This window comes from Callithrix jacchus, chromosome 18 (genome assembly GCF_049354715.1).
Source record: "Callithrix jacchus isolate 240 chromosome 18, calJac240_pri, whole genome shotgun sequence".
NCBI classification, from domain to species: domain Eukaryota; kingdom Metazoa; phylum Chordata; class Mammalia; order Primates; family Cebidae; genus Callithrix; species Callithrix jacchus.
Genome location: NC_133519.1, coordinates 50,648,430 through 50,673,904, shown reverse-complemented (window position 1 = coordinate 50,673,904; position 25,475 = coordinate 50,648,430). Strand labels below are relative to the sequence as shown.

At 38.6% G+C, this 25,475-nt stretch overlaps 1 protein-coding gene and 1 long non-coding RNA gene across 2 annotated transcripts in view; one reads left to right on the top strand and one right to left on the bottom strand.

Annotated features, from left to right (window-relative positions):
* LOC128930066 (uncharacterized) overlaps positions 1 to 10,335 on the bottom strand; it is a 332,066-nt gene extending 321,731 nt beyond the window's left edge. The window contains exon 1 of the mRNA XM_078355193.1: positions 10,169 to 10,335. Within this exon, the coding sequence (XP_078211319.1) occupies positions 10,169 to 10,335 (167 nt within the window). The remainder of the gene's footprint in view (positions 1 to 10,168) is intronic.
* Positions 10,336 to 14,515: 4,180 nt separating this feature from the next.
* LOC118149200 (uncharacterized) lies at positions 14,516 to 22,454 on the top strand. The gene is made up of 4 exons (XR_013529044.1): positions 14,516 to 14,706; positions 15,006 to 15,082; positions 20,802 to 20,901; positions 21,291 to 22,454. It is a non-coding gene; the product is annotated as an uncharacterized LOC118149200 (long non-coding RNA).
* The last annotated feature ends 3,021 nt before the right edge of the window (positions 22,455 to 25,475 follow it).

Below are 25,475 nucleotides of genomic sequence, written 5' to 3'. Positions count from 1 at the left end.
CGCGGAGAAAGGCAGGGAACAGATTCTCCCTCAGAAGCACTGGAAGGAACCAACCTTGCCAGTATCTTGATTACACTTGTAGCCTTCAAAGCGTGCGGGAATAACTGTGTGTAGTTTGAGGTAACTAGTCTGTGACGCTTTGTTACAACGGCCCTGGAGACACAACCCCACGTATTTGATTACTGTTTTCTATGGCTGCTCTCACGGTACGGTGGTGAAATTGAGCAACAGTGACAATATGGCTCACAGAGTCTGAAACAGTTAGCATCTGGCTCTTTGTATAACAAGTTTGCTGACGCCTGCGGTAGATTATCTCAATCACAAAATGCTCTTAATGAAGCTGATGTTAAATAGAAAAACGTACCTCAGCAGGGCGGTATACCCTTTTTTCTTTTGGCGGACCATCATCAACTCAGTAATTGCACCACTGAAAAACTACTTTGTGTATCAAATTAAGCACACAACAATAGTACTGAAAAGTGCTAATCTAAGTAATCTAAGTTTTGATTATGTTTTCTTTAAAATCTGTTGAAAATCTTTAATCAACCTATCCAATAAATGGAGCATCAAGAAGCTTCACCTTTTTAAACTTTTAGTAACTGCAATTATTGAAAACAAAACTTAAACACAGTAAGAATTTAAATTAGCCCTATGCAATCAAGGACGGACTAAAAAATAAGAGCTCAAGAGTATACAATATTTAATTGAGAATACTTAGAAATTGTGCTTTAGATGATCACTTATTGTGGGAGGAATTTTTTAATGGACATTCTACTTTGAAACTTTTTATTCCTCAAACCAGTGGAAAAAAATGACTTAAGATTTTGCAACATCTTTCTAACTTTGGATTTTAAAATATTCTTTAAAATCAGAGATAACGTTTAATGAGATTTACCTTGTAAACTATTTGCAATGAAATGTAATTTTGGGGGGCAAAAAGACATTACCATTGAAAATATTTTGACTGAAATAATTACATTAATATAAAAATACAATCACATCCATTACCTGTAGAGGGACAACTTAATTAAGGTTAAGATCTACAGAGAAAGGTCACCCAAAGTGTCACCATACAAAATTCATTAAACAAGTGCAACTTTATATAGTATTATAAGCAATTTTATGAGAAACCTAAAAATAAGTCAATTTTGAGAAAAAAGTATGTTTTTCAGAAATTATACATTTGATATATAACAGATGAGTTCATGTAAGAAATTGATTAAGGTAAATAAACATATACCAATAATTATTGTGCTCATTTATTATATTTACATTATTATGAAGGGTTGCTTTGAAGTATATATACATTTTTAGAAAGAATCTTAGTTTTAAAAAAAAATTTTAAATAGAAGTATACTATAGGCCCATTAATATAATTTTATTAGGAAATTTTCTTACAGTTAAATAATTTTATTGTTTTTGGGGTCCCTTTGACTCTCAGTGTCTCCATTCGGTCACTTTATTAGTCAGGGTTCTCTAGAGGGACAGAACTAATAGAGGTATCTATAAAGGGGAGTTTATGAAGCAGTATAGCCTCACGGAATCACAAGGTCAGGTCCCACAATAGGCCATATGCAAACCTAGGAGCAAGGAAGACAGTCTGAGTCCCAAGGCTGAAGAACTTGGAGTCTGATGTTCGAGGGCAGGAAGCATCCAGTGTGGGAGAAAGATGTAGGCCATAAAATTAAACCAGGGGAGTCTTTCCACGTTCTTCTGCCTGCTTTTATTCTGACTGCACTGACAGCTGATCAGACTGTACGCGCCCAGATCGAGGGTGGGTCTGCCTTTTCCACTCCACTAAATTCAGTATAAATCTCTTTTGACAACAACCTCACAGACATACCCAGGAGCAGTACTGTGCATCCTTCAATCCAATCAAGTTGACATTCAACATTAACCATCATAACCAACACATTGCATGGTTATCCTGTGTATACTGGGTATCCTATATATCCTGTATATACCAGTATATAGGATACATACATACATACCATATTATCCTATGTATCCTATATATTCCAGCATATAGTATTCTCATCTATAAAAGGAGAAAGTCCAACTAGATGAATTCTCAGCTTTCTTCTGGGTCTCAAATTTTATTAATGCTAACCCACCCTCTTCACTTAATGCTGAGGAAACTGAGGACTGGAGAAAGGCAGAATTTTTCTAAAACCAAATTATGTGGAGGAAGATATGGTACCAGGGTGCCTACGCCTGGACTTTCAGACTCAGACTCCTCTACTACACCATTGTATGTATGTGTGTGTGTGTCTACACACACACACTCTCTCTCTCTCTCTAAAGATCTTTATTCAAAGCCATCTACAATTATAATAAAAACAAATTTGATTCCAAGAACAACTTCTGAATATTTTCCATCTGATTAGAAGTCTCAGAATTGTCATAGGAAATAATTTTTTATGTTTCAGCGATTCTATTCTCAAAATTTTAATAAATAAAATAAACATTGTTATTTTTCCAAGCTCCAAAACCTATCATGCATTACTTCTTGACTCGGGCACTCCATATTAACAGAAATATTTGAATAATGTGCTCAGCTACATCATCTGACAGAGAGGTCAACACATTCTGCCGAGGATTCTAAACACATAATTAGAAATACCTTTACCTCAACAAGCCTGGCCTTAGTGAGTCCTACAGATGAACTAATTTCAATCATTACTAACTTAAGAAATCAGGCTTATGTCTTCGTTCTGTTCAGTCCAACCTTGCATGTCAGGGAATAAACACTGAGTTTTGTCAAGGAACACTTATTAATCTCTTGGTTGAAAACTTTTCAGGGGAAATGTTTGAATAGAAATACACACTGTCTTTTGGAAGAATTATTTTATGCCTGCCAATCTGATAAAAAAAAAATTGGTTCAGCTGAGTAAACAAATTTTGAAAAACACAGGAATTCAAAAAGTGATAAGAGAAAAGGCAGTAAAATTTAAATAAGGAAATATCCGTATGTCTTCATTTAGAAGCTATCATTTCTATACTTAATTTTTGTTACACATATATGTTCCATTTATCTTTTACTGTAAAACAAATTTTAAAGCTTAGTGGTTTCAAACAGCAACCTTTTAATTATATCTTATTGTTCTGTGAGTCAAGATTTCAGGCAGAGCTCAGATCAGCAATTCTCTGTTCATGTGAAACTGACAGGTTTACTTGGCAGGATTCAGCTGACTGATGGGCTGTTCAGGAGGGCCTCAGAGGACTTCCTGTACCTTTCTGGTATATCAACATGGAGAGTTGGAAGACAAGGCTCATTCTGGATTGTGGGCTTCAAGATCTACATGTGATCTTCTCCAGCACTGAACTTTCTAACTGTGTCTCAGGGGTCCCTGCCAGAATTCCAAGAGATCAGGAATGAGTTTCTCATGAATGAGTTTCTCTGCATTAGCAGTCGAAGTCCATCCCTTCTGTTACATTCTAGTCAAGCAAGTCATCAAGACCAACTTAGAGTCAAGGAGAAAGGAACTGAAGTAGTAGAAAGAATGTGTAGCCATCTTTACCCACACCTGTCTTACTTTTTCTAAGAATTGATGGTAGCTTAGTTTTTTAATATGATAAATATTTAAAGATTTTTTTCAAGTTGGAAACTTAGAAATATGTTCTGATTCCTTCCTATAATTTAGACTTTTCTTACATTACTTAAGACCTCCCATACAATGATGAGTAAAAATGGAAATTCTCCAGACAAGCAGATGCTGAGGGATTTTGTCACCATGAGGCCTGCCTTACAAGAGCTCCTAAAGGAAGCACTAAATATGGAAAGGAAAAACCAATACCAGCCACCGCAAAAACACCAAAATATAAAGACCAGTGACACAATGAAGAAACTGCATCAACTAATGTGCAAAATAACCAGCTAGCGTCATGACGACAGGATGAAACTCACACACAACAGTATTAACCTTAAATGTATTTAAGGGCTACATTCCCCAATCAAAAGACACTGACAAATTGGATAAAGAGTCAAGATCCATCAGCATGCTGTATTCAGGAGACCAATCTCATGTGCAAAGACACACATAAGCTCAAAATAAAGGGATGGAGGACTACTTACCAAGCAAGTGGAAAGCAAAAAAAAAAAAAAAAAAAAAAAAAAAAGCAGGGATTGCAATCCTAGTCTCTGATAAAGCAGACTTTAAACCAACATAGATCAAAAGAGACAAAGAAGGGCATTACATAATGGTAAAGGGATCAGTGCAACAAGAAGAGCTAACTATCCTAAATATATATGCACCCAATACAGGAGCACCCAGTTACATAAAACAAGTTCTTAGAGACCTACAAAGAGAGACTCCCACACAATAATAGTGGGACACTTTAACACCCCACTGTCAATATTAGACAAATCAACGGGACAGAAAATTAACAAGATATTCAGGACTTGAACTCAGTCCTAATAGACATCTACAGAACTCTCCACCAAAATCAACAGAATACACATTCCTCTCAGTACCACATAGCACTTACTCTATAATCAACCACATAGTTGGAAGTAAAACACTCCTCAGCAAATGCAAAAGAACAGAAATCATAACAATCTCTCAGACCACAGTGCAATCAAATTAGAACTCAGGATTTTAAAACTTGCTCAAAACCACACGAGTACATGGAAAATGAACAACCTGCTCCTGAATGACTCCTGGGTAAATAACAAAATTAAGGCAGACATCAAGAAGTTCTTTGAAACCAACGAGAACAAAGAGACAATGTACCAGAATCTTCGGGATACAGCTAAAGCACTGTTAAAAGGAAAATTTATAGCACTAAGTGCTTACAACAGAAAGCTGGAAAGATCTACAATTGATATTCCAACATCACAATTAAAGTAACTAGAGAAGCAGGAGCAATCAAATTCAACAGCTAGAAGAAGATAAGAAATAACTGAGATCACAGCAGAACTGAAAGAGATAGAGACACAATGAAAAAAGAAAGTTTCAGCTTAATATCCCTGATGAACATCAATGTAAAAATCCTCAATGAAATACTGGCAAACCAAATCCACCAGCACATCAAAACGCATAAGCACAATGATTAAGTTGGCTTTTCCCCTGGGATGCAAAGCTGGTTCAACATACAAAAATTATTAAATGTAATCAATCTCATAAACAGAACCAATGACAAAAATCACATGATTTTCTCAATAGATGCAGAAAAGGACTTGGATAAAATTCAACATCCCATCATGCTATAAACTCTCAGCCAGGCACAGTGACTCACGCCTGTAATCCTAGCACTTTGTGAGGCTGAGGTGGGCAGATCACGAGGTCAGGAGACTGAGACCATCCTGGCTAACATGGTGAAATCCCAACTCTACTAAAAATACAAAAAACTAGCCTGGTATGGTGGCACGTGCCTGTAATCCCAGCTACTCAGGAGGCTGAGGCAGGAGAATTGCCTGAACCAAGGAGGCAGAGGTTGCGGTGAGCCGAGATCACGCCATTGCACTCCAGCCTGGGTAACAAGAGCGAAACTCTGTCTCAAAGAAAAAAAATCAAACTCTCAATAAACTAGGTATTGATGGAACATATCTCAAAACAGTAAGGGCTATTTATGACAAACCCAATATTGTACTGAATGGGCAAAACCTGGAAGCATTCCCTTTGAAAACTGGCACATTCTCTCTCACCACTCCTATTCAACATAATATCAGAAGTTCTGGCCAGGGTAATCAGGTAAGAGAAAGAAATAAAGGGTATTCAAACAGGAATAGAAGAATTCAGATTGTCTGTCTGCAGATGACTTGATTATGTATTTAGGAAACCCCACCATCTGAGCCCCAAAACTCAGAGCTGATAAGCAACTTCAGCAAAGTCTCAGGATACAAAATCAACATGCAAAAAATCACAAGCATTCCCATACAGCAATAATAGTCAAGCAGAGAGCCAAATCATGAGTGAACTCCCATTTACAATTGCTATAAAAAGAACGAAATACCTAAGAATACAACTTAAAGGGACATGAAGGACCTCTTCATGGAGAATACAAACCACTGCTCAAATAAGAGAGGTCACAAACAAATGGAAAATCATTCCATCCTCATGGATAGGAAGAATCAGCATCTTGAAAATGACCATACTGCCCAAAGTAATTTATAGATTCAATGCTATTCTATCAAGCTACCAGTGACTTTCTTTGCAGAATTAGGGAAAAAATACTTTAAATTTTATATGGAACCAAAAAAAAAAAAAAAAAAGCCTGTGTATTCAAGACAACCTTAAGCTTAAAGAACTAATCGGGAGGCATCATGCTACCTGACTCCAAACTACACTACAAGGCTACAGTAACCAAAACAGGTATGTATACCAATGGAAAAGAACAGAGACCTCAGAAGTAACACCACACATCTACAACCATCTGACCTTCGACAAACCTGACAAAAGCAAGCAATGGGAAAAGAATTCCCTATTTAATAAATGGTGTTGGGAAAACTGGCTAGCCATATGCAGAAAGCTGAAACTGGACCCCTTCCTTACACATTATACAAAAGTTAACTCAAGACACATTAATAACTTAAATGTAAATCCCAAAGCCATAAAAACCCTAGAAGAAAACCTAGGCAGTACCATTCAGGACATAGATATGGACAAAGACTTCATGATTAAAACACCAAAAGCCAAAATGGCAACAAAAGCCAAAATTGACAAATGGTATCTAATTAAACTAAAGAGCTTCTGCACAGCAAAAGAAACTATCATCAGAGTGAACAGGCAACCAACAGAACAGGAGAACATTTCCGCAAGCTATCTGACAAAATCCTAATATCCACAATCTGCAAGGAACTTATATTTACAAGAAAAAAAAACCCCATTTTTTAATGGATATAAACAGACACCTCTCAAAAGAGGATATTTATGCAGCCAACAAACACGAAAAAAAAAAGCTCATCATCACTGATCATTACAGAAATGCAAATCAAAACCACAGTGAGATACCATTGTGCCAGTTAGAATGGTGATCATTAAAAACTCAGGAAGCAACAGATGCTGGGGAGGCTGTGGAGAAATGGGAACGCTTTTACGCTGTTGGTGGGACTGTAAATTAGTTCAACCATCGTGGAAGACTGTGTGGCAATTCCTTAAGGGTATAGAACCAGAAATACCATTTTCCCCAGCAATCCCATTACTTGGTATATATACACACATACATTTATTGCAGCACTATTTACAATAGTAAAGACTGGGAACCAACAGGAATGTCCATCAATGAGAGACTGGAAAAAGAAAATGTGGCGCATCTACACCGTGGAATATCGTTGCAGACATAAAAAAAAAATGAGTTCATGTCATTTGGAGGGACAGGGATGAAATTGGAAGCCATCATCCTCAGCAAAGTAACACAGGAACAGAAAACTAGCCACCACCTAATCTCACTCATAAGTGGAGCTGAACAATGGGAACACATGGACACAGGAAAGGGAACATCATACACCAGGACCTGTTAGGGAGTGGGACCCAGGGGAGGGAGAGAATTCGGACAAACGCCTAACGCATGTGAGGCGTGAAACCTAGATGCTGGGGTGAGAGGTATGGCAAACCACCATGGCACATGTAAACCTATGTAACAAACCTGCACCTTCTGCCCATGTATCCCAGAACTTAAAGTAACATTTTTTCAAAAATGGAAATGCGAGTATTCTGGTCTCATCCTTTATTTCAGAAGGAAAGTGTTCGACATTGTACTTTAAATATCATGCCTGATGTAGGATTTTTTTCAGTACTCTCATCAGATTAAGAAAGTTCACTTCTGTTCCGTTTGGTAAATTTTGTACTATAAATGTTAAAATGACAAATGAAATTGCTGTATCTATGAAGAGTACATGATTTTTGTTTTTCTTTGAATGTAATGCATTATCTCTTTTCTAATATCAAGCTAGCATTAAATTCCTGAAATAAGTTCAACTTTGTCATGATCTATTTATATGTTCTATTAAGATATCATTTTGTCTCAAGTTCTAATATTTCATTTAGAATTTTTGCATTCATTTTGATGATGTATTTGTCTGTAGTTTTCTTGTTTCTAGTATATTGGTCAGATCTGCTAAGAGCTATTCTGGCCTGGGCGGAAACACTTGGGTTTTCATGTCTGTCTTTCCCATTTTTCTTTTCCCTACCTTCCTAATAAAAAAAATTCTGAAAAAAAAATCAGGGCCAAGTCATTAAATGGGGCAGAACAAGGAAAACATCCATAGTAGCCGAAAGGAGTCTATCAAAGTCCGATAAGGTTGAGGAGGTCGTCCACAGAATAGAGACACTCAGCACAGGGTGTCAGACTTTAAGTAAAAAGAGGCGGCGATCTGAGGATGGTCACCCAGCACGGGCATCCCAGAGCAAGTGGGATTAGGTAGTTACCCCTGTGGAGAGGCACCCCAACATTAGAGCCCAGTCTATCCGAGAAGGACACCCACGCAGCGTGTGAGGACAGGAAAGAGAAGGAGAGCCCACGCCTCAGGGTGGCCCAACAGAGTGAAGTGCACAGACAACCCAATTGCAGGGAGTCAGAGCCTGGGCAGAGACAAGAGGGTGCTCATACAGAAGGTCCCCTGACATCACATGAGGGAGCCCAGTGTTAATCACATTTATGGGAGGCCCTTGTTTTAGACAACTAGCCTACACTGGTCCCAGCAGACCAAATGAGAATGTAGTCACTTGTGCTTAAAAAAAAAAAAAAAAGCGCATCATCCAACTCAACTTTGAAAGGGGCCAGTTTTCCGAAACACAGGAGGTTCTAGTCAGCCTGAGTCAGTGTCATCAGAAAGCCTCTCCTCTGCTTTGACCCTGTAAGGAACTTTGAAATGACCAATCCACTTTTTCTTCTGTTCCTACTTTCCTCAGCGCTTTTCTGTCTATAACGCCGAAATCCCCCTCTCAGCTCAAATACTCATTCTATCTTCTGGAATGAGGTGTTGCCAATTCTAGAATGGCAAATAAAAGGCAATTACTGTGTTTACACTACATTTCTCATAATTTTGTCTTTTGACACCACGCAGCACAACACGTGTGCAGGGGAAGCCTGTCATGAGGAACGGGAGCTCCAGTAGGGTGAGGAAGGTACATGCATGTGGGGCAGCCCAGAACAGGGTGCTCACGTCCAAGCGGAGTGTGGAGTGTGTGCCAGTATAGGATGGCATGGTGGCAGAAATGGGAGACTGGATACGGACAGATGTTTGGTCAAATAATAAGTATGTTAAAGATAATAGACTCCAGATTTTTCACTGTATTAGCCTGTCCTCACATTGCTAATAAAGACACAGCCAGTACTGGGTAATTTACAAAGGAAAGATGTTTAACTGACTCACAGTTCTGCATGGCTGGGAGGCCTCAGTAAACTGACAATCCTGGCAGAAGGGGAAGCAAACACATCCTTCTTCACAACGTGGCAGGAGAGAGAAGCACCAGCAAAACGGCGAAGAGAGACTTACAAAACCTTGAGATCTCATGAGAACTCAGTATCACAATAACAGCAGGAGGGTAACCAGCCCTATATTCCCTTTCTCTGCTCACTGACAGGGCCAGTGAACACAATCACCAATGCCCCCAAATCAAAGAGCACAGTAAGTGCCTAGATTTTGAATTCTCAATTCCATTTCCCCTTAACAGAAACCAGGACTCTTGCACAAGCAATTGATTCTAAGGCTAGGACAAGGTAAGCATGAGATAAACCCGGAACATCTTGTGCTCACGTAACTGAGGGGACTGAGGGGGACATGCCAAAATGACACAGAAAGCTAGCCTCACAAGAAGGTCAGGACCAGGGAAGAAAGATACCCAGAAGGCAAAATTTAAGGAGACACTCCTTCACAGGATCATATGAATAACAGCCCTTCACTTGCATAATCCTAGGAATGAATGCCTCCTTAAAGTTATGCCCTGTGTGTCTATTCCCCACCTTCATCCAGGCCCAGCGGACTAGCTAAATCAGGAAAATCTTAACATCAAAATAAGTAATAGTAATATATTAACCCACTTAACAAAATAGTAAACTCTAAGTGTATACTAACATAAACTAATGGAAAGTTTGATGAAGAATGGATTGTTTACAGAGTTTCAAAGTACCTCTCCCCATCAGACATTCATTAATATCACAAGGGAAAAGAATAGCTTCACAGTGGGGAAGCCTGGCAGGCAGAACACCTTAATCAAGTGATCACCATGAACATCGGCAATCCCGGGATGCGGCAAAATTGGGCACATGCTGAGCGGCTGCAGTGGGAGGACCCAGCCTTCGGAGGGTGCTGTATCTCTGCTGCTTCTCCTGGTTCCGGGGCAGCGCTCCCCAACCTTCTTGGCACCAAGGACTGGTTTTGTGGAAGATCATTTTTCCACAAATGACGGGGGTAGAGCTAGATTCTCAGGAGGCGGCACAGCCTAGACCCCTTGCACCTGCAGTTCGCAGTCAAGTTTGCACTTCTCTGAGAATCCAGTGCCACGGCTGAGCCCACAGGAGGCGGAGCTCAGGCAGTAATGCTCACTCACCTGCAGCTCACCTCCTGCTGTGCCACCCTGTTCCAACAGGCCAGGGCCTGGTGCCCCTCCGTGACCCAGGGATAGGGATCCCTGCCCCAGGGTGCAGCCTTTCGGCTCCCAAGCAAAGCCTGACGGTTTCTTCTGGTTTTTAACCTAAGTTTCTCCTTTGTTCTTTGTGGACACTAAACTCAATTTCGGTCACTTTTGCCTAAGTTTTCAAATTTTTGACATGAAATCTTTCAAAATACCTTATCTTTGAATTTCTGCCACATCACTTCCACATCCCTTTTCCTTTTCTAATGTCTTTTCCATGTGCTTTTAATCAGTTTTGCCTGAGGTTTGTCACTTTCATTAATGTTTCAGGAAACTTTTTGCTTATTAATTCTTTTTGGATTTTTGTCTGCCTACTCAACACGGTCTTACTTCTACTTCCCTGGTGTTCATTCCCTTCTCTAACTTTCTCAAATGCATCCTTAGCTTATGAAATTTCAGGCTTGCCCTTGCCTATTAAACAAGCACTTAAGACTATAATTTCTAAGTGCTGCCTTAATGGCAGGCCACAAAATACGTACACACATATATGCACAAGTAAGGAAGCAAAAATACGTTTGTGTTACTCTTTAGTTCTATGTAGAGCCTAGTTTCCATTTTGATTTCTTCTTTGATTCCTAATTACTTAGAAGTGTGTTTAATTTCCATGTATGTGAGAGCCTGAATTAGCTATGACGTAAGCTAAGGTGCTGTAACATAACTAAAAATAAAGTAGCTCAAAAACAATGACGTTTACTTCTCACTCGGTTAGGGGCAGACCCCGTTTAAGTGGCTGCTCTGCCCCATGAGCTGGTCTGTCTTACTGTTCTGTTCTCCCAACCACTAGGGTCTAAGAGCCTCCTTTGTAAGAGGCTGCCTCACCCAGACTTTACCTGCATCCCAGTCTGTGGGTAAAAGCAAAGAGAAAACATGACTTACGAGCCACTTCCTTTCCAAAACATGCCACGAGGAAGTTGCATCAAGCACTTCCCACTCCAAAACTTGATTTCCAGAAGTTAGTTACAAGGTAGGCAGAAGCACCATGTTCCCAGCCAAACCTTCACAAATTTTAGTTCTAAAAGAAAGAATGGATTCTGGAGGATAATCAGCACTTGCTGCCACTGGAGTTTTTCGTTATCTTTATGTTTGCCATTTTAACCTAATTATATTGTGGTAAAAGTGTATGAACAGAGTCTCAATCATTTGAAATGTATTGATGGCAAATATCTTCCTAAATGGTCGATTTATGTAATGTTTCCTGTGTGCTTCAGAAGTGCATGTATTCAATGGTTTCATGCAATGTTCTATATATGTCTACCAGATCAATACCGCTAATTGTGCTGCTCAAATATTTTATATCCTGATATATTATCTGTTTAACAATCGCAGAGTTTGTATTAGGGTCTCCCACTAGGACAGTGAAGGTCATTAGTTTCCTTGTGCTCTGTCAATGTCTGCTTTCCATCTTTTGAAGCTAGTAGGTGTATAAATAAATGTTGTATCTTCTAGGTATTTGAATTCTTCATCAATATGGAGTATGATACTATCTCTAATAATTTTTGTCAGAATGCATTTTGTGATATTTGAATAGCTACACCATCTTTCTTTTCATTCTTTTTCCGTCTCTTTATTTCAAAGTCTTCCGTACCTTCATGTTTTAACTGTGTCTTTTGTAAAAAGCAATATTGTTTTTAACAGTCTGTTAATTAAACATCAAAGTTCTTTTAAATGGACACTTACTATATTTATGTGTACAGTTATCACTAATACATGGAATCACTTCTAACATCTTACATAGTACTTTTAATTTTCTTCTCCCATGTTGCTGTGTTAGTCCATTTTCACATTGCTAATAAAGAGACACCTGAGTCTGCGCAATTATTAGAATTTTCTTTTCTATTGCATTGTCAGGCTGCAAATTTTACAAACTTTTATGCTCTGCTTCCATTTCAAAGCTGAATGCCTTTACCACCATGCAAGTCACCTCTGAATGCTTTGCTGCTTAGAAAGTCTCTTCTGCCAGATGGCCTAAATCATCTCTCTCAAGTTCAAAGTTACACAAATCTCTAAGGCAGGGGCAAAATGCTGCCAGTTTCTTTGCTAAAACATAACAAGAGTCACCTTTGCTCCAGTTCCCAAGTTCCTCATCTCCGTCCGAGACCACCTCAGGCTGGATCCCATTGTCCATATCATTATCAGCATTTTGGTCAAAGCCATTCAACAAGTCTCTAGGGAGTTCCAAACTTTCCCACATTTTCCTGTCTTCTGAGTCCTCCAAACTGTTTCAGCCTCTGTCTATTACCCAGTTCCAAAGTTGCTTCCACATTTTTGCCTATCTTTTCAGTCACATCCCACACCTGGTACCAATTTTCTTTATTAGTCCATTATCACACTGCTGATAAAGACAAACCCAAGACTGGAAAATTCACATAATAAAGAGGTTTAATGGATTTACAGTTCCAAGTGCCTGGGGAGGCCTCACAGTCATGGGGGAACGCAAGGAGGTACAAGTCATGTCTTACATGGATGGCAGCAGGCAGAAAGAAGTTGTGCGGGGAAACTCCTCCTTCTTAAACCATCAGATCTCGTGAGACTTATTCACTATCACAAGAATAGCATAGTAAAGATCTGCCCCCATGATTTGATCACCTCCTACCAGGTCCTTCCCACAACACGTGGGAATTCAAATGAGATTTGGGCAGGGACACAGCCAAACCATTATCAGGTGCTAATTTCTCATGATCTTTACAGTTTTCCCTTAATTTCTTAGTTTTCCTTTTCTATGAGTTATTTAATTCCATTTCTATCCTATCAGAGAAACCCTAAAATGATTCAATAAGCACATGTAGTTTTAAAACGTAGAACCCACGTTTATCTCTTCTCCTAGCTTGTATGAAAATCTTTAAGTGCTTAACGCTACACTACCTGTTTCTCAATATGCTACTTCTGTCCCTCTTTTAGTTTTTATTTTTAAAAATCACAAATTAGACAGTATATGTAGTGTTTGTATAATTAGCATTTGTTTACAGATTTCTTTCCTAGCTTTTTTTTTTTTTTTTTTGCATTTCTAATGCTTGCTTCTGGAATATTTCTTTAAGTACATGTTTTAGATACACTAAAACTGGTATTTTAATGTTGCCTGAAGAATATCTATTTTGCCCTTGTTCTTGAAAAGCAGTTTTACTTAATGGGTATATAATTTCATTTTTCTAAGCCTTCTGAAGATTTTGCACTGTGCTTTGATTTGTACTGTTGACTAGATCCAGCCAGTCTGTCATTCCTTATTGCTTCCCTTTTGCTGCTCTGTAGTTTTTCTACCAAATGCCTAGTTCTATGGATTTATTGATTTGGAGTATGTTGAGTTCTCCGAATCTGATTAATGTAGTATTTCAGCAATTCTAGAAAATTCTCAGCCATAGTTCTAATACGTGTATCCCTTATTCCTCTCATGCCAGTTTGCTTTGTCTCTCGTCTATTTTTGGATGATTCTCCCTTCAGCTTTAGCTATCTGATAAAATTTCCATTTTGAAAAAAAATTTTTGAAAAAATCGCTTTTTGAAAAAATAGCTTTTTGAAAAAATCTGTATAAATTCTATACAGCTATTTTATCACAACTGATCATTTTTTAGTATTTGATAATTTAGATACACCTTGTTTCTTTAAGCAAACATTTTGTTTATATTGTGTGCAGATAAATTCCAGTATCTGCAGACTTTGTGATTCTCAGTTTGCCTTATATATAATTATATATATAAATAACTGCTTATTTCCTTATATATATAATCCTTTTATACAATCATATCTTAGTTTGCAGTCAGAGGAGTATCTAGAGCAGAGCATGAACCAGGGAAAAACGGCCACACCGGGACAAGGATCAGTAGCCCAGGCGGTAGTGCCCCAGCCTGAAAGGGCATGTGCTACCTGGCAGGCCAGCCCAGGCAGCAGAGCTCAGCATCATAAAGGCACCTGAACGACACCTGCTGTATGGCAGGCTTGGAGCCAGAGTCAGTCCTCCCGGAAGGGAGTTGATGTATCTTTTGTCCAGTTCTGGTGGAAAGCTGGCCTCAGGCCGGCAATCCGGCCAACGTCCGAGGGGCTGTAGGCCCCGGTGGCTGTACACCTTGTCAGCTCTCTTGCTGCTGTGCTGACTCAGTCTCCTCCCACAGAAATCCTTAGAAGAGGCCTGCCCGAGGTAAGAGATGTTGCGCACTGCACTCTCCCTGCTGCACACCTGGGTGTCTCGGTGACCTACCGGGGTGGACCCCTTATTGCTCACGTGATTGTCTCGACCCCATCACTACCCTTAGTGATGAGTTATTTAATTCCATTTCTATTCTAGGATGACCTCACTCACTACCCTCGCCCCCAACCTATACCTAATCAATACAGTGGACGCACGGGCCTGCCTGCCTCCGCTTCTAAGTGGCACCGGCCCCTCGAGCTCAGCTGCTCTTATTCTGTTCTTTGGTGTCTTGTCTCTTTCTCTCCCAGATCCAGCGCCTCAGCACAGCGATAGGGGACACACCCCACGACCCTACAGTTCTCTACTAGAACGGACACATAAAATGGTAAGCTGTCTACGTCGGTGCCTAAAATAAAGCCTAGAGCATGTGCTTGAAAGATTTACTGAGAAGATTAATGTGTTTATTTCCCCCATGCTGTCCACCTCTTGGATCTAAAGACGTAAATATTATTGAAATGCATTTGTGCAATAGCTTATATCCCTTGAGCGTAATCAGACATGTCAAGAATCTTACCTAGTATCTCCATTTCAAATGCCCATATTAGATTTAACCAAATGTATTTTACAAGAGTCACTGCTCACAATGCTTTCCTTTTCCTTACTTCTTCTATCTTGAAATCTGCTCTGAATTAATTCTCATTTGAGGGGGCCGCAGTGGCTCCGGCCAGATGTCCTGGTGCTTGAGGCGGCGAGGCCCTGAGTTTAAGGCCAATCTGAGCAACATTACAAGCTCTCACTGATTAACAAAAAAAAAAATTCTCATTTGAATACATTAAATTCCTCAGTATTTTCTTTAGGTAGCATTCATGTTACTTGTTGAATCTTTCCATGTTCAAAAAAATGTTATTTTACCCTCATAAATGAATTATGGCCTTACTGCATAAGATTATCGGGTTAAACGCCTTCCATTTCAAGAGCTATGGATTTTAACTGTCTTCTAACTTTCCCTATTGCAGATGAGAAAGCAAAGCCCCATGTTTGAATAATTATACTTCCTTTGCAAGTAGTAGGTCTTTATAAAGAGTATGCCCTTTTCTTTTTATCTTGGGAAATCAAGACTTCATCCTAGCACAGCCAAACGATCCTTGGTAGGTAAAAGAGTGGATGAGAGCAGAAGTGGATGTGCTAATATACGGCTCACTGCTCTGCGGGGTTAACGCCAGGGGCCTTAGAGCAGTGCCTGACTGAAGGACAGAGGGTCTGGGTAAGCCAGCGGGCTGGGTGAAGGAGCAGAGTTCGGTGAAGGTGCTCTCATTGTAACACAACTACTCATCATTGAGATGAGAGCAGGAGTCAGAAATATCTTCAGAACGTTCCTACCATTATCTGAAATTCACCAAATAGAAGTGTGTAGTCATGTACACTGGAAGGAGTAATTTATAGTCTAATTCACAGTTCTTGACTGCCCACACCAGCTTCAGGCAAAGACTGTGCTTAGCCTGCAAAGCAGTTCAAGGACAAATAAAGTTTAAACTGTGCTGAGGATATAATGTAAAAAGGAGTGAAAACATACTTAAATTATCTAAAACCTTTTCTTGACTACTGCCTTCCGTGTTGATTACCCCACATCATAATGTACATAACAAGATGTTTCCCCAAGCAGGGAGTAAAATGTCTGAGTATTGTAGTATTCAGCATTATAAAATACTAAAAACGAGCCACTTACTTTTGTTGAGAAATGAAAACCATATAAAGGGCAAGGGAGATTCATAGAAAAAATATATGGTATAATAAACAGTTCAGGAAACGAATTTTCTCCAGCAAAAAGAAAAAAAATTCTCTTTCAGTGAGACTAAGTTGCAAAGTAATATCTTAAAAAATAAAATTTTACATAAATCTTATATTCACTTTAGAACAAGACTAGAAGCCAATACGTAGTTTTTTATTTAAAAAACTGTACATAGTGGATACAGCAGCAATTCTTTTTCAAAATGCTTCATCAATATGTAATAAACTGAGAATGTAGTCACTTTTCCAATGATTATGGTAAAACAAAATAACTCCACATCTGGGTCCCCCCAACTTCACTGGCGTAAATACATTCTAACTATAGCACATATTCCAATAAAGTTGATTTCCCAGAGACAGTCCTCAGAATTCACCCAGAAAAGTATATTCATTTACATTGTTTCCATGTTTCCAATTTATATTGCTAAATGCTACAATCTAATAACACCAAACATTTGGGCGTTGCCGCTTGTATTTAAAATGGGCACACTGGCACGCCACTGAACTATTAATAGGTTTTATTCTCTAGATCTCAAGCATTTTAGGGGCTTGTCTTGACATCCTTATAGAAAATGGACTTTTTAGAAAACATGATCTGTGACTCAACCACAATGACTTCTTTACTGAAGCTATTACAAAACACATACTATTACGGGCAAAAAGAAAATCACGAAATGTAGCTCTGGCAGTAAAATGCTTGGCTCTAAGGTATGCTGGATATAAAAAGAAACTAACCTCCCTTTGTTCACAGAGATGATTCAGGTGGGATAAGAAAAACTGTCATCGATCTGATTGAGTTGCTGCCCCTCATCCCCACCCCGCGCCTCATCATTTCCCTCTATGATTTTCAGGGTTATTTTTCTTGACAGAGTTAAACACAGAGAAGCTCTGAGTAAATTAGTTGACAACCTGCATACTGAAAAAAAAAGAGGAAAATCTAGGAGAGGCACAGTAATAGTAGATGCAACTCATGTCATTTTTTCAGACTTCTTTGCATTTTGAAAATTGAAAAGAAGAAAGCTACCCAAAGCTTTAAAAACTATCCACCAGATAATTATGACACAAGAGTATAAACAGGGTCAGTTTCAATAGCTATTTCCTCAAGTGCAACTTGGCAGCCAAATCCTTCCCTCCTAGGAAATGCTTTATGAATAGTAGATAATGAATTGTTTAGAAAAACAGTCTCTAAGGAGCCCATGATATAAGTCATTAGTATTTAAGTTCTCACTCTCTATAAGAAGTTGACTGAGAGATTCCAGCTTCAGGGAACTTCCAGGCTTCAGAGGGCCAGTAAGAAAGATAGATATTGATGACATCTGTATACCCCACTGTGCAGCGTGCGGAACACTTTGGAAAGTAATTATGAAAGGCTCCCTAGTCTTTGATTTCCCGCATTGTGACAGACTTCACACTGAAAACCCCACCTGATTGAAACAGCTAAAATGCTGGATATTAAAAACATGATTTGTAAAAAGCACTGATGAGTTGTCAGAGAGAAAGTCTACAGACACCAAAAAAAAAAAAAAAAAAAGCATGACAGAGAGGTGGGGTGGGTGAGGGCGCCAAAGCATCTTTCCACCGCAAAGGCCTCTGGGAAGCTCTGCACCTGCTCGCTCCCGCCTGCAGCTGCACAGAGCACCAGAGGGTAGATCCAAACCACCCAAAGTGGGTAGTTTCATAGAAGATTATCACGTTTTCCTAGAAAAGGCGGAATTCCAAAGGTCACTCATCTCACATTGCAAGGTCAACAAAAAATATCAAAAGGAACCTATTCATTTCTATCACTGTGGTAACAGATTACCAGAAACTTGGTTACTTACCAACACAGATTTATTCTCTTCCAAGTCTGGAGGCCAGAAATCTAAAATCAAGGTATTGGCAGGCTGCACTCCTTCTGGAAGCTTCAGGGAAGAATCTGTTTCCTTGCTTGCTATGGATTGAACTGTTCCCCCAAACAAACAAAAAAAAAAATCCTGTGTACAGTATTTGAAAATTTATCTTTAGGAGATAAAGGTGAGTGAGATTACAAGGGTGGGGCCCTTTTCTGATAGGGCTTCCGACTTAGAAGAGGAAGAGGAAGAGAAAGGAAAAGATCCTGTGGCAAGGGAAGGCCGTGTGAGGACATACCAAGAAGGTGGCCACTTACAAGCCGTGATGAGGTTCTCACCTGAAACTGAACATGCAAGAATCTTGATCTAGAACTTCTGGTGTCCAAAAGTGTGAGAAACACATTTCTTTGCCTCAGCCGCCCAGCATCTGATAGTTAAACACAGCTCAAGCAGTCTAAGACGTTGCTTTTTTCAACTCGAGAGACCTACTCTGTTCTTTGGCTTGCAGCCCCATCCTCCCATCACCCCAACTTCTTGTATCTCTTTTATAAGGTCCATTGCAATGACACTGGGCCCATCCATGTGGCCCAGGATGAGCTCTCCATCTCAAGGTCCTTGACATAATCACATCTGAAAAGCCCTTTTGCCATATAAAGTAATATTAATAGGTTCCAAGGATTAGGAAATGGACATTTTGCAGGAAACGGGACAGAGATAGGAATTACTTATATCGTAAAATATCAAAGCAGAAATTGGCTATTTCTCTGAATAAAGGGAAAATAAGTCTCCCTTGAGATTTATTGGTCTTTACAATGTTCTGCAGTTTGAATTCACTCTAATTGTATAATCCAAAATATTTGAGAGTTTAGTTGAAACTAAAATAGGCACAGGTGGGTAAGTAGCTACAATTGACTGATAGTAGCAAACATACACCCTCTTTGGAGCAATGAACTTCACCCTGTGCCTGAAAGCATTTCTCCAGGAAACATCTAAGAAAAAATAATCAGCTCATAGACAATCATAAACTAATCAAGAAAATGAAGCATCAGAAATGAAAGTCTGCAGAAACAAAATTCAGCAAAATGATACCAGCAAAGGCCCCAAAACATAAAATACTCAATGTTTTTTAAAAATGGAATTTTGAGAAAGTAATGAGAAATCATAAAGATTATCTCAGCAAAAGAATCAAATTGCATTTAATTTTTAAAATTCTTTTTTAAAGAGCCAAATAGAACTTTCAAAAAAACAAAAAACAAAATTTAAAACTCAATGAAATAAAAAATTATGTACAATTTTATAAAAAATATACTAGAAAAGAAATCCAAAAATACTACACAAAAAACAGCTCGAAGACAAGATACAAAAAATTAAAAACAGATTAAAAGACAGAATAAATGAATAAATTATAAAATTCATTTAGCTGGTGTTTCAGAGAAAATAGAAAGGAAAACAGTAAATATTTAATATGTTGGCTGAGAATTTTCTAGGAGTCTTGATAAATACAAATCCTCACGTTGAGAAACGCAAAAGGATACCTTAAAAGGAAATCTATACCTACACATAGTAAAACTTTAGAGGGTCACAGAAAAGTAACTTAGAAGCAGTCAAATAGAAAAGATCATCTTCCAGGTAATAGTCCAATGGCTATGCTAAAAGCATAAGGTAGTAGAATTACGTCTGAGAGATAAATACTGTCCTAGAAGTCTATGAGGAATAAGAGTTTCAAGAATGAGACCAAAGTGAAGACATCTTCACATAAATAAAAACCAAGAGTTTATTATCAACACATTTTTACTGAAAGAACTTCCCAAGGATTGACGTCATGAGGAAGGAAAATGAATGCAGCTGTAACATTTAAAATGTAATGGGGCATAATAAGCAAAGAAATTGGTAAATAGGTGAGTAACCTAAACTGTTATTAGTTGTATAAAACAATAATGCTGAATCTGGAGGTCAGGGAGTCAGGATAGAATTAAAATATTGGGGAAAATCATATAAAGTTGGAAGGAGATGAGTGAATTTGAACTTTCTTCAGCCCTTGATTTGAGGAGGGTAAACACATTAACTTAGATTTTGTCAAATATACATGTTAAAATAATCTTTAAACTCATTTTTTAAAATAGGCATAAAACTAATTCCTGAGAAGAAAAAACATGAGGTAAAGTAGGAGAAAGCCTCAGTTAGGTAAAAAAATAAAGCAGGAAAGGAAGGAAAGAAATAAAACAATGAGATAAACATAAACCACATAATAAGGTGGGGAAAAAAGTATTAATCACAACAAATATAAATGGACTTAGCTCTCTACTTGAATGACAAAGATTGTTATATTGCATTAAAAAAATAAAATTCTGCTAGGGATATTGCAAATATTTGACATTTAGCATAGTCCAGGTACTGACCAATCAGAGTGGATTTGCCAATTAATAGAACTACGCTGGTCATAACTAGGATGGCGGTGCAGAATAACACTATCTGTCCTGCTTCCAGACAGCTTCTCTTTCCGTAAGTCACATGAAAAATGCACAGAGACAGCAATGTTGAAACTGAAGAAGTGGATAATATATGAGATACTCAATGAAAGAAATTGGTAAGTGATATTAATATCAGACAAACAGACTAAGACAAAAATAAAGCATTACCAGGAGCTAGAGAGTAACTATGCAGTCAGTTAAGGGACAGGAGTAATATTTTTGGCATTTTTGCCTTTTTATTTCTTGTTCTTCACTGCAACAAAGCTGTTAACCTTGTACAGTTCCCACTGCTGTTGGTAATTCGGCCACACATACATTCTGGTGTTTTGCAAGAATTCCTTATCAATATGTTGCCATATCTGTGAGTTTTTCCTTTATTATCCTTGTTGGTCTGTTTAAAAGAAGAGTTTGGGGAATTTTAAAAATTCAGCTGTCATCACATTCATGTTACACCCATTTTGAAGTCACTTGTTTCCTACTTAACTATGAGATTTTTTTTCCCCAGATGAAATCTTGCTTTGTCACCAGGCTGCAGCACAGTGGTGCAATCTCGGCTCAGTACAACCTCCACCTCTTAGGTTCCAGTGATTCTTCTGCCTCAGCCTCCCAAGTAGCTGGGATTACAGGTGTGTGCCACCATGCCTGGCTAATTTTTGTATTTTTAGTATAGATGAGCCTTCACCAAGTTGGCAAGGCTGGTCTCTAACTCCTGACCTCATGTGATCCACTCACCTTGGCCTTCCAAAGTGCTGGGATTACAGGTGTGAGCCACCACACCTGGCCCACCTTTTCCAATAGTTGCAGCATTTCATTGACCATTTATCAAGTTTATGTCTTTCCAGGATAGCACAACAATCTGTATGAGCCATACATTTGAGTATAACATATTCCTTGGGCTAAGAATTGAGGAGAACTGCCTGAAGGTCACTGGTCCTACTGAAGCAGGTATCTTTACTCTACAATTCACATGCCTTGCAAATGAAGAAAGATAACACATTGTACTCTGCTCTTTATAAGGTAGTTAAAGATTAATTAAAATCTGAGAACTAGAAGGAAAAACTAACTCACAGTTTCAATAAAGGGGAAAAACACTTTGTGTAGATGACAGCAATTAAATATTTTACGGTAATATAAGCAGCCAGGCCTGAGTAGTTAAGGTAATAAAGGGGAATAATTAATCCAGTTATTAATATTACCATTTGGATTCTGAATATCCAAAAAATTTGTAGGGGAAAAAAATATTAGTCGAATAACTTTCATGGAGAAAAGCTAGTGCCCAAGAAGTGCTGGGAAGCTCTAGAGCCATTTCACTCCCCTGCCGTCTGCTGTAGCAATCACACACTACCCAGTAACAGAAAACTTAACATGCCGTTCACAGGTAACAAAGAAGAAGATTTTAACTTCTAAAATGAATGTGCTGAATGACAAACCATTTTTCGTTGTTGTATGTTTGAGACAGATTCTCGCTCTGTTGCCCAGGCTGGAAAATATAAATATACACAATCTGGGCCCAGAGTAACCTCTGCTTCCTGGGTTCAAGTGATTCTCCTGCCTCAGCCTCCTAAGTACCTGGGATTACAGGCACATGCCATCAAATTTGGCTAATTTTTTTATTTTTAGTAGAGACAGGGTTTCACCATGTTGGCCAGGCTGGTCTTGAATTCCTGATCTCAAGTGATCCACCCACATCGGCCTCCCAAAGGGCTGAGATTACAGGTGTGAGCTACTATGCCCAGCCTCATTTTCCTAAAATTTTTTATCAACCATGATTATTTCACTTAAGATGAGCATTAGATAAAAATAAGAAATATACAGATTAACTGATAAAGACAGAAAGCAGATCAGGTTCCTGGGAATGGGGGCAGAAAGGAGGGCTGAGGAGGATTATCGAGAAGCATAGAGATTTTGAAAGGTGATGAACACGCTCATTTTCTTGTGTGTGATAGCAGCTGCACAGGTGTAGCTATGTCAACTTTTCAAATTATACATTTTAAATTTGTGCAGTTTATTGTATGTCAATGACTCCTCAATGAAGCTTTGCTTTGAAAAAAGGAACAGAATTGGAAATTCACCACTTTGTACCCCTAATGAAATCATATCCACCGGTGACTATCAGCAGAAGTCTGTCAGTACCTTGAACTACTCACAGCATCACGGAAACTAGGACAACCAGCTTCTGTGGCCTTTTCATGAAACACCTAGAATCATCTTTGAATATCTTTGGCCAAAAAAAAGTTGCACCTAAATATAATCAACCCTCTAGGATAGAGGTAACCTCCATTTCTAAGAAATAAAGAAATAGAGAAAACCAGTTAAATGTCACAAGGAAGTAAAGACAGAGATCCAGAACGTGGCGCATTCTGCAGAAAGTGACCCAGTTTCTACACAAGTCAATGACATGAAAAGAAGGGGCCTTAGGGGAAAAGAGTCTGCTCTAGATTCAAAAACAAAAATGCTTTAGGGACTTAACTAAATGCAGCCTGTGGGATTTGTGTTAATACGTTGTGTTAAGGCAGGATTTTTCCCAGTCTTTGGGATAACCGGAATAATTTGATAGTGGACTGATGACTGGATAACAAAAAATTACTGCTAGTTTGACTGGATGTGCTATAATGTCATATGGAGGAAAGTGCTTTTAGATGCATTTTGAAAGCCATAGGAGAAACATGTCCAGGACTTTCCTTAACTTACTGCAAAAATGGGGATAAAAAGACAAATGTGGCAAAATCTTGATAATCTCCACTGAGCTGATCAATCTGGTAGGTATTTACTGTTCTTTATATGAGTATTCCACTGTAAATGTTTGAAATAGCCAAATTCATTTAAGTGAAAATCATCTCTTCATGAAACTAGGCAGAATTCACCATTATAAAAGTATCTGAAATCTTGCAGAAAATATAAATATACACAGCCAATTTTTGTCTTTAAATGTTTACTGACTTACCCTATATAGGTAAGTAAAGAACACTTGAATTGTCATTACCGTGCCCAATGGATATGATCATCTGATTTATCTTGCAGTGTAAGAACAGGTAAATAAGACTTAGAAGCTCGGCGATCGCTGTCTGCAAAGGACATAGCAGCAGTGTCCAACCAATTCTCATGCATGTTAGTAACAGCTGCTCCCATTTTAGAAGCTGCTGTTGTATGTCCGACACTGCTCTAGACCCTTTACATATTTCTAATTCATTCCACAATTGTGAAGGTTTCTATTATCATCACCATTTACAGGAGAGAAAACTGAGGTTTACAAAGTAACCTGCTCAAGGACACCGTTCCCTTTGTATTCTTTCTGAATAAAAGACCAGAATCTTTTCACTGCTCAGGGTAAGAATTCTGCCAAATTTTATTTCTACAAAAGTACATATACTGATTATGCAGATTACACTATGATTCTTGCCAAAGAAATAAACAAAGATGACCACTAGGCAGACCACTGCGAAAAGTTCGGTGTGTTTTGATACATTTTCAGACTTGGCCCCAATATCCCTGAGAGGAAGCAGAACACTGGTGAAAGGGCTGTGAAGGATTCGTGAGGTGTCTTTCTAGCCAGTCCTGCCTGGATTCAGGCACTTACAACCTGTGATTTTTGGCAGCTTAACTCTTCTCAGTTTTGATGTCACTTAAATATGAATCCTAACAAACAGTTGTTTACTTTGACATGGGAAAGTAAAGATGTCATTCAATGAAACATGAAAAGGTCATTTTATGTCTGGTACATAGCTAGCATTCTGGATGTTAACACGCTTCTCTCATCCACCTTTTATGATTTGTGCCCATAACAGAACAATTTCAATCATACCTATTCTTTGAATGCTAACCCTCACTGCATTAGCAAAAGGAACCATCTATTGTACACTATATTGCTTTTCTTGGCCCAAGGCATGGTTGCCCTACAAGTTTCTATATAAAATTGTGATTTAACCTAAACAGTATATGTAACGCAGGTTGAACTGCTGTTCTCAAGAGTTGCTGGCAATAGGCAGCAACGTTTGCCTTCTACAGATGTTACTTCAAAAGCTGCTTCATCTGTGCCATTGACCCTGCCTTGTGCCCTTCCCCACTGGCAAACACCTTGGCTAAGTCAGAGAACCTGCTGCACGCTGGCTGTATTCACTGAGAGTCAAAATTGTAACTCCAAACTATTTGGAGAACAATGTTTAATTAAATGCTTTTCAATATGCTATAGCTGTGGTAGCACTGAGCTCTATTAACTAAGATTCCAACCTATGCATACCCTTCCAAAGACCTCCACAGTGTTTTCTTTTTAATATTCAGATTATATGAATGTCCATGGGAAAAACACCCTGGAGACAAGAGATATACCACTTTGTTAGATCCAGAGAGAAAATTAAAATCTATCTTCATAGAAAAAATCTGAGCTGTATTTACTAGTAACGCACTATGATGCTCAATTTGGCCAAAGAGTTAAAAGCAAATCACTTTAAATCTAGGGCATCTACCTCTCTCATCTCTAAAGTAGTACTCACGTTCAAAAGACACAACATTTTCCACTTTTAATTAGTTGTAGTTTTGAAGTCAACCTCTAAACAGCATGAAAGGGATCAGCTCACAGGAAGCTTGAGTGTGACAAAAATCGAGGCATCTGAAACACAAAATGCCACCTTCTTTACTCTTGAAATCCCAGTCCTTGCTGTCACATTTGGAATGGTGGGCAGGGGAGATGAAA